The sequence below is a fragment of the Palaemon carinicauda genome, chromosome 44, assembly GCF_036898095.1.
Source record: "Palaemon carinicauda isolate YSFRI2023 chromosome 44, ASM3689809v2, whole genome shotgun sequence".
Taxonomy (NCBI): Eukaryota; Metazoa; Arthropoda; class Malacostraca; order Decapoda; family Palaemonidae; genus Palaemon; species Palaemon carinicauda.
The window spans coordinates 28,241,419-28,260,168 of NC_090768.1; the positions used below are offsets into that span (position 1 = coordinate 28,241,419).

An 18,750-nucleotide genomic window follows, 5' to 3' on the forward strand; every position below is an offset into this window, starting at 1 on the left:
GAGCTGCCAGGGGAAACAGATTTCAAACCAAGAGCTGCCAAAGAAAACAGATTTCAAACCAAGAGCTACAAAGGGAAACATATTTCAAACCAAGAGCTGTCAAGGGTAACAGATTTCAAAGTAAGAGCTGCCATGGGAAACAGATTTCAAACCAAGAGCTGCCAAGGGAAACAGATTTCAAACCAAGAGCTACCAAGGGAAACAGATTTCAAGCCAAGAGCTGCCAAGGGGAACATATTTTAAACCAAGAGCTACCAAGGGAAACAGATTTCAAACCAAGAGCTGCCAAGGGAAACATGTTTAAAACCAAGAAGAGTCAATATGTGACATATAAAAAAAAAAAACTGACAAGGGGCGACAAACCTATAACAAACTGACCAGGAGGGAAAATTGAATACAGAGCTGTTCAAGTTGTTTATATTTAAAGCCAAAAGCTGTCCAAGAAAGACAGGTTTCATGACAAATTTTTTCCAGGTTAGACAGATTTAAAATGAAAAGCTGTGTAGATGGAATATATATAAAAATAAGAGATAAGAGCTGCTTGTATGGGACTGATCTATAACACAGAGTTGTCTAGTTGGGCCTGATTTAAAGCCAAGACCTGTCTTGAATGGACAGATTTAAAATCAAAACCTATCTAGAGAAGGCAGATTTAAAACCAAGACCTGTCTTGAAAGGACAGATTTAAAACCAATACCTATCTAGAGAAGGCAGATTTAAAACCAAGACCTCTCTTGAAAGGACAGATTTCAAACCAGGACCTGTCTTGAATGGACAGATTCAAAATCAAGACACGTCTTGAAAGGACAGATTTAAAACCAAGACCTGTCTTGAATGGACAGATTTAAAACCAAGGCCTGTCTTGAAAGGACATAATTAAAACCGAGACCTGTCTTGAAAGGACAGATTTAAAACCAAGACTTGTCTTGAAAGGACAGATTTAAAACCCAGACCTATCTAGAGAAGGCAGATTTAAAACCAAGACCTGTCTTGAAAGGACAGATTTAAAACCAAGACCTATCTATAGAAGGCAGATTTAAAACCAAGACCTCTCTTGAAAGGACAGATTTCAAACCAAAACCTGTCTTGAATGGACAGATTCAAAATTAAGACACGTCTTGAAAGGACAGATTTAAAACCAAGACCTGTCTTGAAAGGACAGATTTAAAACCAAGGCCTGTCTTGAAAGGACAGAATCAAAACCAAGACCTGTCTTGAAAGGACAGAATCAAAACCAAGACCTGTCTTGAAAGGACAGATTTGAAACCAAGACCTGTCTTGAAAGGACATAATTAAAACCGAGACCTGTCTTGAAAGGACAGAATTAAAACCAAGACCTGTCTTGAAAGGACAGATTTAAAATCAAGACCTGTCTTGAATGGACATTTAAAACCGAAACCTGTCTTGAAAGGACAGAATTAAAACCAAGACCTGTCTTGAAAGGACAGAATTAAAACCGAGACCTGTCTTGAAAGGACAGAATTAAAACCGAGACCTGTCTTGAAAGGACAGAATTAAAACCGAGACCTGTCTTGAAAGGACATAATTAAAACCGAGACCTGTCTTGAAAGGACAGAATTAAAACCAAGACCTGTCTTGAAAGGACAGATTTAAAACCAAGACCTGTCTTGAAAGGACAGATTTAAAACCGAAACCTGCCTTGAAAGGACAGAATTAAAACCGAAACCTGTCTTGAAAGGGCAGATTTAAAACCCAAACCTGTCTTGAAAGGACAGAATTAAAACCAAAACCTGTCTTGAAAGGACAGAATTAAAACCAAGACCTGTCTTGAAAGGACAGAATTAAAACCGAGACCTGTCTTGAAAGGACAGAATTAAAACCGAGACCTGTCTTGAAAGGACATAATTAAAACCGAGACCTGTCTTGAAAGGACAGAATTAAAACCAAGACCTGTCTTGAAAGGACAGATTTAAAACCGAAACCTGTCTTGAAAGGACAGAATTAAAACCGAAACCTGTCTTGAAAGGACAGAATTAAAACCAAGACCTGTCTTGAAAGGACAGAATTAAAACCGAGACCTGTCTTGAAAGGACATAATTAAAACCGAGACCTGTCTTGAAAGGACAGAATTAAAACCGAGACCTGTCTTGAAAGGACATAATTAAAACCGAGACCTGTCTTGAAAGGACAGAATTAAAACCAAGACCTGTCTTGAAAGGACAGATTTAAAACCCAAACCTGTCTTGAAAGGACAGAATTAAAACCAAAACCTGTCTTGAAAGGACAGATTTAAAACCAAGACCTGTCTTGAAAGGACAGATTTAAAACCGAAACCTGTCTTGAAAGGACAGAATTAAAACCGAAACCTGTCTTGAAAGGACAGAATTAAAACCAAGACCTGTCTTGAAAGGACAGATTTAAAACCCAAACCTGTCTTGAAAGGACAGAATTAAAACCAAAACCTGTCTTGAAAGGACAGAATTAAAACCAAGACCTGTCTTGAAAGGACATAATTAAAACCGAGACCTGTCTTGAAAGGACAGAATTAAAACCAAACCTGTCTTGAAAGGGCAGATTTAAAACCAAGACCTGTCTTGAAAGGACAGATTTAAAACCCAAACCTGTCTTGAAAGGACAGAATTAAAACCAAAACCTGTCTTGAAAGGACAGAATTAAAACCAAGACCTGTCTTGAAAGGACAGATTTAAAACAGAAACCTGTCTTGAAAGGACAGATTTAAAACCAAGAGCTGTTCATTTGCGACAGGTTAAAAAACAAATATGCCCAGGTAGGAGAGATTTAAAAGCAAGAGATACTTGATCGGGAGAGATTTTAAACCAAGAGCTGTCCAGGTGAAACAGATTTACAACAGAAAGATACTGAGGCGAGACAAATCTAGTACAGAGAGCTCTCCAGGTGAATGACATTTCAAAACCTATAGCTAATTACGTGGAAAGGATTTTTAAAAAATCAAAGGCTGCTAAATTAAGATACATTTAAAGCCAAGAATTGTCCTCGTGAAAAAGATGTATAACAAAAGACCTTCCCAAGTGAAACATACTTAAACAAAAGCTCTTAAGGTGGATATCTAAAACCAATAGTTACCCACTTCGATAGATTCAAATGGAACAAACTTATAAACAAATATCTACCTAGCAGCGACAAATTTAAAGTTGAGAGTTGTCTTGGCAAGGCATAATTAAAATATCTACCTAGCAGCGACAAATCTAAAGTTAAGAGTTGTCTTGGCAAGGCATAATTAAAATATCTACCTAGCAGCGACAAATTTAAAGCTGAGAGTTGTCTTGGCAAGGCCTAATTAAAATATCTACCTAGCAGCGACAAATTTAAAGTTGAGAGTTGTCTTGGCAAGGCCTAATTAAAATATCTACCTAGCAGCGACAAATTTAAAGCTGAGAGTTGTCTTGGCAAGGCCTAATTAAAATATCTACCTAGCAGCGACAAATTTAAAGCTGAGAGTTGTCTTGGCAAGGCCTAATTAAAATATCTACCTAGCAGCGACAAATTTAAAGCTGAGAGTTGTCTTGGCAAGGCCTAATTAAAATATCTACCTAGCAGCGACAAATTTAAAGCTAAGAGTTGTCTTGGCAAGGCATAATTAAGATATCTACCTAGCAGCGACGAATTTAAAGTTAGGAGTTGTCTTGGCAAAGCATAATTAAGATATCTACCTAGCAGCGACAAATCTAAAGTTAAGAGTTGTCTTGGCAAGGCATAATTAAAATATCTACCTAGCAGCGACAAATTTAAAGCTGAGAGTTGTCTTGGCAAGGCCTAATTAAAATATCTACCTAGCAGCGACAAATTTAAAGCTGAGAGTTGTCTTGGCAAGGCCTAATTAAAATATCTACCTAGCAGCGACAAATTTAAAGCTGAGAGTTGTCTTGGCAAGGCCTAATTAAAATATCTACCTAGCAGCGACAAATTTAAAGCTAAGAGTTGTCTTGGCAAGGCATAATTAAGATATCTACCTAGCAGCGACGAATTTAAAGTTAGGAGTTGTCTTGGCAAAGCATAATTAAGATATCTACCTAGCAGCGACAAATCTAAAGTTAAGAGTTGTCTTGGCAAGGCATAATTAAAATATCTACCTAGCAGCGACAAATTTAAAGCTGAGAGTTGTCTTGGCAAGGCCTAATTAAAATATCTACCTAGCAGCGACAAATTTAAAGTTGAGAGTTGTCTTGGCAAGGCCTAATTAAAATATCTACCTAGCAGCGACAAATTTAAAGCTGAGAGTTGTCTTGGCAAGGCCTAATTAAAATATCTACCTAGCAGCGACAAATTTAAAGCTGAGAGTTGTCTTGGCAAGGCCTAATTAAAATATCTACCTAGCAGCGACAAATTTAAAGCTGAGAGTTGTCTTGGCAAGGCCTAATTAAAATATCTACCTAGCAGCGACGAATTTAAAGCCAAGAGTTGTCTTGGCAAGGCATAATTAAAATATCTACCTAGCAGCGACGAATTTAAAGTTAAGAGTTGTCTTGGCAAAGCATAATTAAAATATCTACCTAGCAGCGACGAATTTAAAGTTAAGAGTTGTCTTGGCAAGGCATAATTAAAATATCTACCTAGCAGCGACGAATTTAAAGCCAAGAGTTGTCTTGGCAAGGCATAATTAAAATATCTACCTAGCAGCGACGAATTTAAAGCCAAGAGTTGTCTTGGCAAGGCATAATTAAAATATCTACCTAGCAGCGACGAATTTAAAGTTAAGAGTTGTCTTGGCAAAGCATAATTAAAATATCTACCAAGCAGCGACAAATTTAAAGCTAAGAGTTGTCTTGGCAAGGCATAATCAAAACTAGAGGCTGTCTATATGTGCCATTAAAACCAAGCCCTCCATGTCGTCATTATCATGACAATGGTGTCTATCTATCACGCTAAATTTATAATTAGCACATCATGAGGTTAACAATATTTCGGAATAGCAAAATGTAAAAACATGTTGGCAAAAGGTTACAGTAAAACATTTTTACACTAACTAATGACAAGATGTTAATTTCTAAATTCTCAATCATCCTCAGTCATTAAAAAGGTTATTTGAAAAATTCATTCACAAAATACGTTAAAATCTATTGAATAGTGATATCATAATCGACTCAACCCTCAAAAATTTCCAATCCATTTTCCTTCATGTCACGAATTCTAAACACAAATGCGTGTACTCATTACCACCCCTGTGTAGTTGTAAAATTGAATACTGGAATGCAAAACAAGATAATAGTTACCAGTGCAACTTCCATAAAACACTCGAGTTTTAATATCCCTTTGACAGTAATGTAAAAAATTTAAATCATCCTTAATTACAGCCTAGCAATCTAAAGTAAATTAATAAAAATCATACTAGCAAAACAGAAAAATTATTCTACTGCAGTAGCGTGTCTGTTACATGAAAATAATCTTAATAATTTTTTAGTTTATACATATTACTGACTTGAAAGTTTCCGCTCGAATTTTCTCATAAAACCCTAAAAATAAGTGTATTCTTTCATGTGAAGCATACTTAACAAGGATATATAGTGAACAAAAAAAATTTTGAGACCTAAACACTTTAGTCTACTACAATGCCTAATCAAGTCTCCCCATAAGAGAAAGAAATTCTAAAAAATAGAAAAAGCACAAACCCAAGAAAATTAAAAGCACAAACAACCTTCTCCCTGAAATGAAATTAAAAAACACAAACCCAGGAAAATCAAAAGCAAAAACAACCTTCTCCCTGAAATAAAATTAAAAAACACAAACCCAGGAAAATCAAAAGCAAAAACAACCTTCTCCCTGAAATAAAATTAAAAAACACAAACCCAGGAAAATCAAAAGCAAAAACAACCTTCTCCCTGAAATGAAATTAAAAAACACAAACCCAGGAAAATCAAAAGCACAAACAACCTTCCCCCTGAAATAAAACTAAAAAAAAAAAAACACATGAAAATTAAAAGCACAAACAACCTTCTCCCTGAAATAAAATGAAAAAACACAAACCCAGGAAAATGTAAAGCACAAACAACCTTCTCCTTGAAATCAAACTAAAAAACACAAACCCAGGAAAATCAAAAGCACAAACAACATTCTCCCTGAAATAAAATCTAAAAAACACAAACCCAGGCAAATCAAAAGCACAAACAACCTTCCCCCTGAAATAAAACTAAAAAAAAAAAACACATGAAAATTAAAAGCACAAACAACCTTCTCCCTGAAATAAAATGAAAAAACGCAAACCCAGGAAAATGTAAAGCACAAACAACCTTCTCCTTGAAATCAAACTAAAAAACACAAACCCAGGAAAATCAAAAGCACAAACAACCTTCTCCCTGAAATAAAACTAAAAAACACAAACCCAGGAAAATCAGAAGCACAAACAACCTTCTCCCTGAAATAAAACTGAAACACAGATGGGAACACACGGACACATCTCAACACTTAAAAACTGGAAGAAATCTCACGCCATTCAAGACAACTGAAGGTTAGGTTAGGTTAAGTTAGGTTATGTTACGAGATGATGAGACTTACGTGTTGTCGTCGTTGGGAATCGCCTGACCATTGGGTCCTACCCACTTCATCTCTGTGACTAATTCCGCATCGTCGACGTTGGCAGTACAAGACACGTAGACGTCATCATTCAGGGCTTTCAGAATGTTCGCAGGCAACAGCTGAAGGGATGGCCCCTGAGCGACGCTCACTGGAAATAACAGAAAAGATAAACATAAGTCGAAGTGACCCAGCCAGAGACTATAAATAACAATTACTACTGTAAGCATACGGGAGGGATGGCCCCAGAGCAACGCTCACTGGAAATAACAGAAAATATAAACGCTTAAGTCGAGGTGACCCTGCCAGAAACTGTAAATAACAATTACTACTGTATATTTGCTGCAATGATCAAGATTTGAGACTTCCAACATATCACAAAACAAACATTATGAAAACAATATCTCTTTATTTTCTTTAAAAAAAAAGAGCTTTCAATTACACAAAAGACAAAAGCTGTTGAATAAAGAAAATACCTCTTCAGTAAAATCTTCAAAAACCACCAGAAACCTAATATTAATAAAATATAGATGACTCATACCACATGCTTAGATTTGAGGCACATCAACAATACATGGGTGGTACTCGCCACTGTCTTGCACATACTCTCGACCTTCCTAGATTAAATCTTTTCGTTCCATCTTATCCTTAATTCTCCATATATAAAACCTGTCATTTAGTTTACCTAACCATGTCACCTCAAATAATCTGATCATTATTTTCACCCATGCTATCCACTGTAACATAATTAGGTCATATTTATAATTCCCATGATATCAATCGTTTTCACTCTAAATGTTCTTGGGAGAAGTTCACTTTATTCCCATCTATTTACCTGGAAAGCCCATGGGTACGATTCCTACTTTTGCTTCCATAAAAACTCTCCTCTGTCGCACCTTTAACAGATAATCTGTATACTTCTTAACATTTTTCATCGAGTGAATTAGCTTCCCTCCCCTCCTTCCACATCCGCTACCAATCAATCCTAAATACCTGTACTAATCAACCAATTCCACTGTCCTCATACAACTGACAACACCAAACAATTCTTCACCAAAGGGGTTACTGCACTGCAATTCAGTGGCCACTTTCCTCTTGGTAAGGGTAGAAGTGACTCTATAGCTATGGTAAGCAGCTCTTCTAAGAGAAGGACACTCCAAAATCAAACCATTGTTCTCTAGTCTTGGTTAGTGCCATAGCCTCTGTACCATGGTATTCCACTGTCTTGGGTTAGAGTTCTCTTGCTTGAGGGTACACTCGGGCACACTATTCTATCTCATTTCTCTTCCTCTTGTTTTGTGAAATCTTTTATGGTTTATATGGGAAATATTTATTTCATTGTTTAAACTGCTAAAATATCTTATTTTTCGTTCTTTCCTTTCCTCACAGGAATAATTTCCCTGTTGGAGCCCCTGCGCTTATAGCATCCTGCTTTTCCAACTACGGTTGTAGCTTAATAATAATAATAATAATAATAATAATAATAATAATAATAATAATAATAATAATAATAACAAGTGAGCAAGTCCTGAACGCGGACATGGTCCTCGTAGAGGACATACCTCCGCCAAGGTGACCTTGACCTTTGACCTTTATAAATTTGAACATCACCCATGGGTTGCGCCTGGACTAGGACTTCCCTGTTGGCTTATGCAAAAGTCAGTGCTTTATTTCTGTCTCTTGATATGGCCACTTATGTCATAGTGACACCAGTGACCCCTGTGACCTTGACCTTGGGGTGACCTTGACCAAAATTTAATCAGTTCTTCCATACACATTGGGGAACTACTTGGCCAAGTTTGAAGTGATTCCGTGTAGAAATGTGGCCTCTACGTTGTCCACAGACAGACAGACAAACAGAGAAACAAACAAACAAACAAACAAAAAAAACCGAACCGAAAACATAACCTCCGCCGCTTGGCGGAGGTAATAATAATTCGTAAAAAAATCTAACATTAAAACCAGGGTTTTCTTTTACCTTCACAACCTTACTGACACTTTCAACAATCAGCGTTCTTTGCAGCCTTTTTTTTAAGCTATATTCAACAGGACGGTATCATCGAAAACATTAACTACTCGAGACTCCCAATTCATTTTTTTTCCTTACCCCTAAATGCTTTTACCAATGCCTCATATCCTTTCCTTTTTTTTTTATCGCATACAAAAAAATATTCAAAAGCCATGGACACAACACATCCCTTTTCATGCTCATCTATCTATCTATCTATCTATCTATATACCGTATATATATATATATATATATATATATTTATATATATATATATATAAAGAGAGAGAGAGAGAGAGAGAGAGAGAGAGAGAGAGAGAGAGAGAGAGAGAGAGAGAGAGAGAGAGAGAGAGAGAGAGAGAACGGAAAAGGGAACAATGAAAGGTAGATCTTTATAGACTCTTTCCTCCCGACAGAGAGAAATTAAATGATGATGCGGGGATTAAAAAGGCAAGAGATGTAAAAGAGAAAAATTAAAACAAAACAACATAAATGATGATAACAGTGGCAATAGAAACCCGAACAATAATATAAAAGAGAGAAAAAATAACATTAATATAGGCCTCCCATGAACAAATAAACGGAAGATACCTTTTTAAGTCACTAATAGTGATACATGTTTCATAAGGAATGATTCATTTCAAATTTTGAATGGCAGAAAGACTCAACTACTGTGAGAAACGTTGAGTCAATCACTAGCATTGCCATAATATCTTACTAAGGCATATCTTCTTACACAGTTATCATGACTGCATATGAAAGATTTTCCGACTGCAATATTTTAATACACGTTTGATTTAATAAATCAGTAAAAGAACATTGCGAAATCACGAAAACATACAGACAATTTTGCCCCGTCCAATATTGTTTTATTCCAGCTGTTACCAAGTTGTGGAATGATCTTCCTGATCGTGTAGTTGAATCAGTAGAACTTCAAAAGTTCAAAGTTGCAGCAAATGTTTTTATGTTGACCAGGCTGACATGAGTCGTTTTATAGTTTATATGTGACATATCTGTTTTGACGTTGTTACTGTTTTTAGAATGATTTGTTGTTAATTTATTCTCATCATTTATTTATTTCCTTATTTCCTTCCCTCACTGGGCTATTTTTCCCTGTTGAAGCCCTTGGGCTTATAGCATCTTGCTTTTCCAACTAGGGTTGTAGCTTGGCTAATAATAATAATAATAATAATAATAATAATAATAATAATTACCGAGAAGTGGTGTTAAAGGATTACAATGCTTCTCTATAGAAGCTTAAACTCTAAATTAAACATACGAGGAGGTTTGTTATTATTAACTATAGTAGTTCCATCTTGTTCGTAATACTAGGCAGGCAGTTAATTCTAATAGCAAGGCCTTCTCCATCATGAGGCTCAATACTACACAGTATTACAGAAGTTTTATTCCAGCTATGACCAAATTGTTTGTGGAATGATCTTCCTAATCGGGTAGTTGAATCAGTAGAACTTCAAAAGTTCAAAGTTGCAGCAAATGTTTTTATGTTGACCAGGCTGACATGAGTCTTTTTATAGTTTATATATGACATATCTGTTGTTGACGTTGTTAATAGTTTATATACGACATATCTGTTTTGACGTTGGTACTGTTTTTAGGAAGATTTATTGTTAATTTGTTCTCATCATTTACTTATTTCCTTCTTTCCTTTCCTCACTGGGCTAATTTTCCCTGTTGGAGCCCTTGGGCTTATAGCATCTTGCTTTTCACAACTAGGGTTTTAGCTTGGCTAGTAATAATAATAATAATAATAATAATAATAATAATAATAATAATAATAATAATAATAATAATCGGGTAGTTGAATCAGTAGAACTTCAAAACTTCAAAGTTGCAGCAAATGTTTTTATATTGAACAGGCTGACATAAGTCTTTTTATAGTGTTAATTTGTTCTCATCATTTATTTATTTCCTTATTTCCTTTCCTCACTGGGCTATTTTTCCATATTGGAGCCATTGGGCTTATATCATCTTTCATTTCGAACTACGGTTGTAGCTTGGCTAATAATAATAATAATAATAATAATAATAATAATAATAATAGTAGTAGTAGTAGTAGTAGTAGCAAACATAAGTACAACGATACTACATACATGTATGTCTGCGGGCGCATGTGTATGAAAGCGACCAGATGAAAAAATCAATCAGTTTAACAACGAAAATCTATATTTAATCTTGAGATATGAAAGACCCTTCTTTATTCATCGCAGCATAAGCCATCCCTTCGTTCCACGATAAACTTCAAGAGCTACGTATGAATATCCATAAATTATAAATAATTTTCATATTCAATAAAATATTTCTTCGTCGAATCGGGACTCAACGGACTAAATAACATGCTTTTGGAAATGTTAAGAGTATTTGGAGATAATAATAATAATAATCTCGTACAATTTCTGAAAAAAAAAAAAATTATCTATGAAAAAAAAAGCTTTTTTGATGCTAATATTTACTATAATGATTATTGATAAACATTAACCTACTAGTTAAAGTTCACTTATGATTCGCATCATAGCTAACTGGTAGACACAGATAAATATTACAATCTTTTTTTAAAGATTCTTGCCTTAAATATGAAAAAGGTGTAAGTAAATGCTTTCCTGGTTGTAGTGACATTTTTTTTTTTTTTCAATATTGAAGTTTTACCTTTGAGGCCTTTAATTTAGAACAACGAATTTTCTGATGAATAATTTATAAAATTTATTTAAATTAAAGCATCCTCGTAACAATCTCTCTCTCTCTCTCTCTCTCTCTCTCTCTCTCTCTCTGCTCTCTCCTCTCTCTCTCTCTCTCTCTCTCTCTACATATATACATAGACAAAACAAAAATCTATGCGGTGTTAAGAGTCAATCCAATAAGATGTGACTAAAATCAAGATAGAGCTGTTTGAAAAATCGTGAAGTGACCCTAAAGATAGGGGTCGGGAGAGAGAGTGAGAGGGGAGAGTGAGAGGGGAGAGAGACTAAGGTTATCTATTCAATGTTATGTGTAAGTGAGGACGGAGTGCCTCTCTGGCACTGATGAAAAGAAGCCCCAACTTTCGATTTATCCGAAAAAATTACGGAGAGAGAGAGAGAGAGAAGAGAGAGAGAGAGGAGAGAGAGAGAGAGAGAGAGAGAGAGAGAGAGAGAGAGGAGAGAGAGAGAGAGAGAGAGTATTACCAAACAGCCGGTCAGACTGTTCTAGTGAATAATAATATCGTAGCTGAAGACACGAAAAAGAACAGCATTCTGAGGCAGAGATTACTTGGAAAAGCAAAATCAGAAAAAAAGAGAAAAAAAAGTAAAGAATCCTTCACTTATATTACATTGCATTTCAAGAAGTTTGCTTTACAAAGTAATTTAATAGGAATTTCGTTTAAAGATTTAAGAGGATAAATTCCATTTCTTTCATGAGTACTTGCATTATTATAAATTATTTTGTTTTCTATTTTTCCTCCTAATGCTTTTATTAGATTTGATCAATAATCTAAAATGCAATATATATATATATATATATATATATATATATATATATATATAATATATATATATATATATATATACACACATATAATATATATATATAGATAGATATATATATATGTATATATATATATATATATATATATATTATGTGATGATATATACAAAAACATATACATATAAAGTATATATAACAAATATTATTGTATGATAAACGATATATATATATATATATAATATATATATATATATAATATAATGTGTGTGTGTGTGTGTGTATGTGTGTGTGTGTATAAAGAAAAAGAGACACATGAGAATTAGCAAAGTTTAAAATTAACAATGATCTAAAAGAAATGAAGGAAAATGCGTCATCTATTATCTAACAGGACAGAGCAGAAAAAAAAATTATCAAAATGAAACAAGAAACACTGACGAAAAACATATTTGAATAATGGAATAGACAAAGATAAGAGAATATTAAGGGTAAAGCCAATGGGGGGAACAATGAGATATGAATGGAAAAGAATTTGGTAATGGTTGCAAGCAACACAATACCGTCTATCATGACAAGAACTCAATGAAATGAAAACCGACCCGAAAATTGACCTAGAGAGGCGAAAAGACTCTTCCTTGGAGTTGAGAATAGTCAACATAGTTTATGAAGAAAATTCATTTGAAAAAAAGCAGAAATGGTAATGTTTCCACAATTAAGATACTAAGGAAAACTATCTTAAAAATTTAAATACGAAAGATGGCAATCGTGAGTTCATAAATATTTGAAAACCGATGTTCATTTAGTAAAATATATGATAAATTAAAATGCAGATGGTATTAAGATAAAGAAACAAACGATAGAGTTATATAGTGTAGAGGGTAGACTTAGCAGTAAGAAATAAAAGGGCAGTAAAGGAAATTCAGATAAACGCGCTCCCTTACTTCATAAACTTACGAGCAATAATAATAGCTACTTCGACCAGGAAGGCCATATCAGCATCCACAGGTGAGCAGAGCATGTAATGCAGCAGATGACTGTTCCCTCATCATTACAATCACTGTCACTATCACTAAAAATTCACTATCACTGGCACACACAAGGCCCATTTATATAAACAGCAACACAGCATCGGAATCATCGTCGTGGACTTCGTCAGTAGTCAACAAGAAAAGTACAGTATGGTCATCTTAAAAGGGGTAGGTCTTCCAGAACACAGTCAGGAGTTCCATCACCTCAAGAATTTTTTAATCTCCATGTTGAGATATAATCTCAATTATTGAGGGAAATAAAAAAAAAGGGGGAATATACGCGTTGTATCGTGTCTAGTATACGTCGCGAATAGCATGAATCAAATTCCAATACAATCATACACACTTTGCTTTTTTCAATAAAGGGGGATTAAAACGAAAAATCTCATCTAAACTTAAATACCAGAGGAAAGAAGGGAGATGTACACAAAATGTCAAATTGGGAATAATGAACGAAAAACAGCAAGCTGGTGTAAGCAAGGCACTGGAATAAAGGAAGCGAGGAAAAGGTAGAGGAAGAACAAGACACACAAATATAAAAATAAATGACGCAACCGGTCGCTTAAAAGTACTAAGAATTGCTTTCAAAACACTAATGCAAAGGATTCGATCACTTACGGGTCAACAACATCATATCCAAGTGGTAAGCCATCTGGAGAAGGAAAGGCACAACACATCCAATAAGGACACAAACAGTTGCAAAAACAAGATGCACAACACACTGGAGAAGACACCATAAAGATTATATAAAAAAAAAATGAAAAACTGAAAAAGCACAATCGGTAATATACGTTCACCGAAGACTTCGAGTTCTATACATGGGAATTAAAAAAGCCCCAAGACTCTTTTTCATCTCTGTATCGACACCTCTCGAGAGGTTTCTTTTCATTCGACAGGCTCCTCCACTAAGTGTAACCCTCCTTCAGAGGTCGAGGAGAAGGAGAGGGAAGACACGATGTCTTAAGAGACCTCTATAAAGGAAATAATTTCTGACATAAAAATCATGATAAAAACAAGCTACTACAACCAAGTTGACGACTTCTAGCCACAACACACTTTTGACAACTGACCCGTTGTCGATCGGTTAAGAACAAAACCACCTTTCCACCACCAGCACCACCCTAAGACGATGGGGCCCTCCCTCTCTCTCCCCTCCAACAGAAGCGATGGAGAGGTAAGAGGAGGAGTAGGAGGAGGCTGGGTCACTGAAACCTACAGTAGAAGCCGTGAGGAAATACAGAGGAGAGATTAATCCAGGGTAACAGGAGGAGATTTCAAACTATAATCCCCGACGAGGTAATCCTTTAAGTTATCCAAAGGCGACCTCTTTTAAGACCTCCACCTTGAGAGACCCCGAGGCGCCGACTGAACGTGTCATGTCATAGGATATGATAAAACTCGATCTCGATGACCCTCCATAGAAAAAAAAATAGGAAAGCATGATACCAAAGACAGTGATTGGTCAACGACAGCGCCTGCTTCGGCATGGTAATTGGTCGAGGGGCGTGGCTCTTGAAAGGCCACTCAGGAGGCCTCGTCCCAGACACCCCACCCCCGCCCCCGTCTCCTTTTCCCCCTCTATAACATGAAACTCTTTGGTGATTCATTCAATCTTTACATCCATTTCTTCTGAATCTTCAGATTTTGAAAATGATTACAAGGAACACAGTGGGCTGATTTTACATTCATTTAACACGCCACTGATGAAAATAAATGCAGGAATCCAAATAAGGTATCTATTAACCTTCATTATAAGTTCCGAATAACGTTAAGTCGAAAACAAGCATACCATACAGGAAGGATGCCATGGTCATCAATTAATAACAAAATAATAGGACTTATCAACAATCAATTATGCAAAACACCCACCAGTTGAGACTGAATAAATTTGAACGTCTAAACATTTCAAATTTCAAAGATAAAATAGAGATAGGGAACTGAAATAATAAGACTTCTATCAGAATGACTAGATCCTTCACCTATATGAGAAAGTGGAATATACGAAAATCAATGGATTTAGTTTCTTCCAAACGACTGGTTGGTCTACCTCTTGTTCAAATTCAAAGCTAAACTAAATTTGTTTATAGAATTTGTTTCTATAAACAGTCGAGATTGATCAAATGAATTCAAGATTCTGAAATATTAACTCGACGCAGTGGGAACAGATTAATATTCATAAGGATAGTGAAACCAAGACGAATTCTTCCTCTTCACACCAAATGCAAAAGCCTGGAAAGTGTTTTGCGTGACATGAGGTGATGAGACAGAGCATCGTAACCTATTTGATCTCGACCACACCACTTCACCCCCCTTTCCTCCTGAAGAACAAACCACTGGGAGCAAAACACACCCACCTCCGTTGCCCAATCCCGAAAAAAACACCCCATTGAAACCACCCAATAAACCACACAATAAGCTAACCTTCGATAACCGATCTATATTGGCTTTTATTGAAAGAAGCGATAAGGCCTAAATTGGACAGACCGAACAGGCGTCAGGTTACGTCTTGATGATTTACCGAAGAAGAAGAAAAAAAGACACCAGGCTACAGAGGCTTTGCTAAGTTCATTGATTGAACTCGCCCCCGAACAAAAGGTACACAAAATCACGGGTCTTTCGGGGTGTTCTTGCGTTTATGCATAACTCAAGACATTCCTCCCTTCTCACTCCAACCCAGAAGACAATGCACTTTACCACACACAATGCCAAACATCCAGATGAGCTACCTGGTTCTTTCTCCGGGAACGTAATCTAAACAAATATACATGAAAAGATTCTGAAAACAAATAACAAATACAATAATATCAACAATTTACCAACTCGAGAACAAAAATACATAAGACTGAAAAAAATAATTAAAAAAAAAATAATAATAATATCAACAATTTACCAACTCGAGAACAAAAATACATAACAAGACTGAAAAAAATAATAACAAAAACAATAATAATATCAACAATTTACCAACTCCAAACAATAGTACATAAAAAGACTTTGAAAACAAATAACAACAAAAACAATAATATCAACAATTTACAAACTCCAGAACAAAAATACATAAAAAAAGACTTTGAAAACAAATAACAACAAAACCACTAAAAATATCAATAATTTACCAACTCCAGATTTAGTGTATAAAAATAAATCAGAAATATATGCCTATGTGTATGAATTTTTAGAATATGTCAAATAACAGTAATCTCATGACAGAAGCGAGAGAAAACAATGTGTTCTTCCTCTTTATCATCATATTAATTATCGTAGCTGACCATCAACCCGTAGCTGGAAACCTTCAAAATTCAATCCATAAAAAATGAAATACGCCAAAAGTTTAGTTTCAAGCGGCGTCAGTAAAAATCTCACGTGGACAAAAGAGAGGAACGTTTTAATATAACCGGTTCGATCGCCTATCTGCAACCGCCAATGAGAGAGAGAGAGAGAGAGAGAGAGAGAGAGAGAGAGAGAGAGAGAGAGAGAGAGAGGAGAGAGAGAGAGAGAATCATTGGATACCTAATTACATTTAAAACGTTGTCACCTACCAATAAAAGGGTTCTACACTTGAAAAAAAACCGTAATTTTTAACAGAAATTCTCCGTAAATATATACTGTTCTCAACCGTATTTCAGTACAATACAGGCGACCGTAATTTTACCTTACTTTGTTATTATCTTTTACGGGTGTGTGACCGTAATATCACTTAATATAAGCGTTTTCAAAACGGTAAAAAACCTGGAATAAATGTTGCCAGACTTTTACCTTTTTCTTAATGTAAATTTTAATAGTATATAAGGTACACGTATACAGACAAACGCTTATTTATTCTTCACCAGCTCTCAAGACGCTTGCACCCTTCTACTGACTTGCCACCTCAATTTCAAACATAAAACAAGAAAGCACCTCTACTAACAAAACTAACGCTAGAAAGTGGCGCTGAATCCTAAAACAAGAAAACACCTCTACTAACAAAACTAACTCTAGAAAGTGGCGCTGAATCCTAAAACAAGAAAACACCTCTACTAACAAAACTAACGCTAGAAAGTGGCGCTGAATCCTAAAACAAGAAAACACCTCTACTAACAAAACTAACTCTAGAAAGTGGCGCTGAATCCTAAAACAAGAAAACACCTCTACTAACAAAACTAACGCTAGAAAGTGGCGCTGAATCCTAAAACAAGAAAACACCTCTACTAACAAAACTAACGCTAGAAAGTGGCGCTGAATCCTAAAACAAGAAAACACCTCTACTAACAAAACTAACGCTAGAAAGTGGCGCTGAATCCTAAAACAAGAAAACACCTCTACTAACAAAACTAACGCTAGAAAGTGGCGCTAAATCCTAAAACAAGAAAACACCTCTACTAACAAAACTAACACTAGAAAGTGGCACTGAATCCTATAGATCAAATAGAAGTTCACGGCGTGCACTATCGAACTCTCATAGCTGAGGGAAGTCTTCAAATGGGGCAAGATTTCAGAGAGGCATCGGGAAAATGACAAAGCACAGGAAAGAATGACACAAATTCAAAGGGAAAAGGAAGATCTCTTTTCGGATAAAATGGGGAAAGAACAAGAGAAAAATGAAAATCAAATGGGCATAGGAAGAAATTAAGACATGTTGCCGGAAAACGGGTAGGAGGGGAACGCTGTAGAAACAACACTAATTTTTCCCTGTTGGAGCCCTTGGGGTTATAGCATCTTGCTTTTCCAACTAGGGTTGTTGCTTGGCTAGTAACAATAAAAAATAATAATAATAATAATAATAATAATAATATCCACAAGACTCAAGACCTCACACGTTTACAAAATAAGGAACTAGGAAAGTAGTGTTGACTACAAACACCTCATAATGACACATATAATACAAACCACTATAATAAACATGACAATGAACTAAACAGAAATAAGAGCAAGTTCAACTGAAGCTTTTAGACACCGCAAAAAAAAAAAAAAAAAATCAGTCACCTAAGAGGTCTCTTCTCCCAAAAGTGTACCACCCTAGCCATCTCAACACATAAACAGATCACTAAATGTCTGTTTTCAAGGCAACTGGTTCCTTCATATACAAATAACTTAAGAATATATAAAATCACAATCAAAATCATGACACACTAAGTCACTACATTTAACACCATGGACCTTTCAAAACAATCTTCTTCTTATTACTATTATTAAATGCTAAGATACAACCCTAGTTGGAAAAGCTGGATGCTATAAGCCCAAGGGGACCAACAGGGAAAATAGCCCAGTGAGGAAAGGAAACAAGGAAAAATAAAATATTTTAAGAAGAGTAATAACATTAAAATAAATATTTTCTATATAATCGATAAAAACTTTAACAAAACAAGAGGAAGAGAAACTAGATAGAACAGTGTGCCCGAGTGTACCCTCAAGGAAGAGAAATCTAACCCAAGACAGTGGAAGACCATGGTACAGAGGCTATGGCACTACCCAAGACTAAAAAACAATGGTTTGATTTCGGAGAGTCCTTCTCCTAGAAAAGCTGCTTACCATAGCTAAAGAGTCTCTTCTACCCTTACCAAGAGGAATGTGGCCACTGAACAATTACACTGTAGTAGTTAACCCCTTGCAGATTTTCCGTTTCGTCAACTAATTTCGAGAGAGAGAGAGAGAGGGAGAGAGGGAGAGAGAGAGAGAGAGAGAGAGAGAGAGAGAGAGAGAGAGAGAGAGAGAGAGAGAGAGAGAGTTTATAGATGTAAATATGACAAA

At 35.6% G+C, this 18,750-nt stretch overlaps 1 protein-coding gene across 5 annotated transcripts in view; it reads right to left on the reverse strand.

Moving 5' to 3' along the window:
- Positions 1-13,690, reverse strand: part of LOC137634253 (fasciclin-2-like) — a 114,402-nt gene extending 100,712 nt beyond the window's left edge. For 4 of the 5 annotated variants that reach the window (XM_068366532.1, XM_068366533.1, XM_068366534.1 and 1 more), the window contains exons 1-2: positions 12,950-13,001; positions 6,493-6,661 (exon numbers count right to left, since the gene is read on the reverse strand). In XM_068366532.1, the coding sequence (XP_068222633.1) occupies positions 6,493-6,661; positions 12,950-12,986 (206 nt within the window). In that variant the 5' untranslated portion in view covers positions 12,987-13,001. Of the gene's footprint in view, positions 1-6,492; positions 6,662-12,949; positions 13,002-13,641 lie in introns of those variants that run through there. The other variant, XM_068366531.1, reaches the window with a different exon arrangement.
- Positions 13,691-18,750: the final 5,060 nt, after the last annotated feature.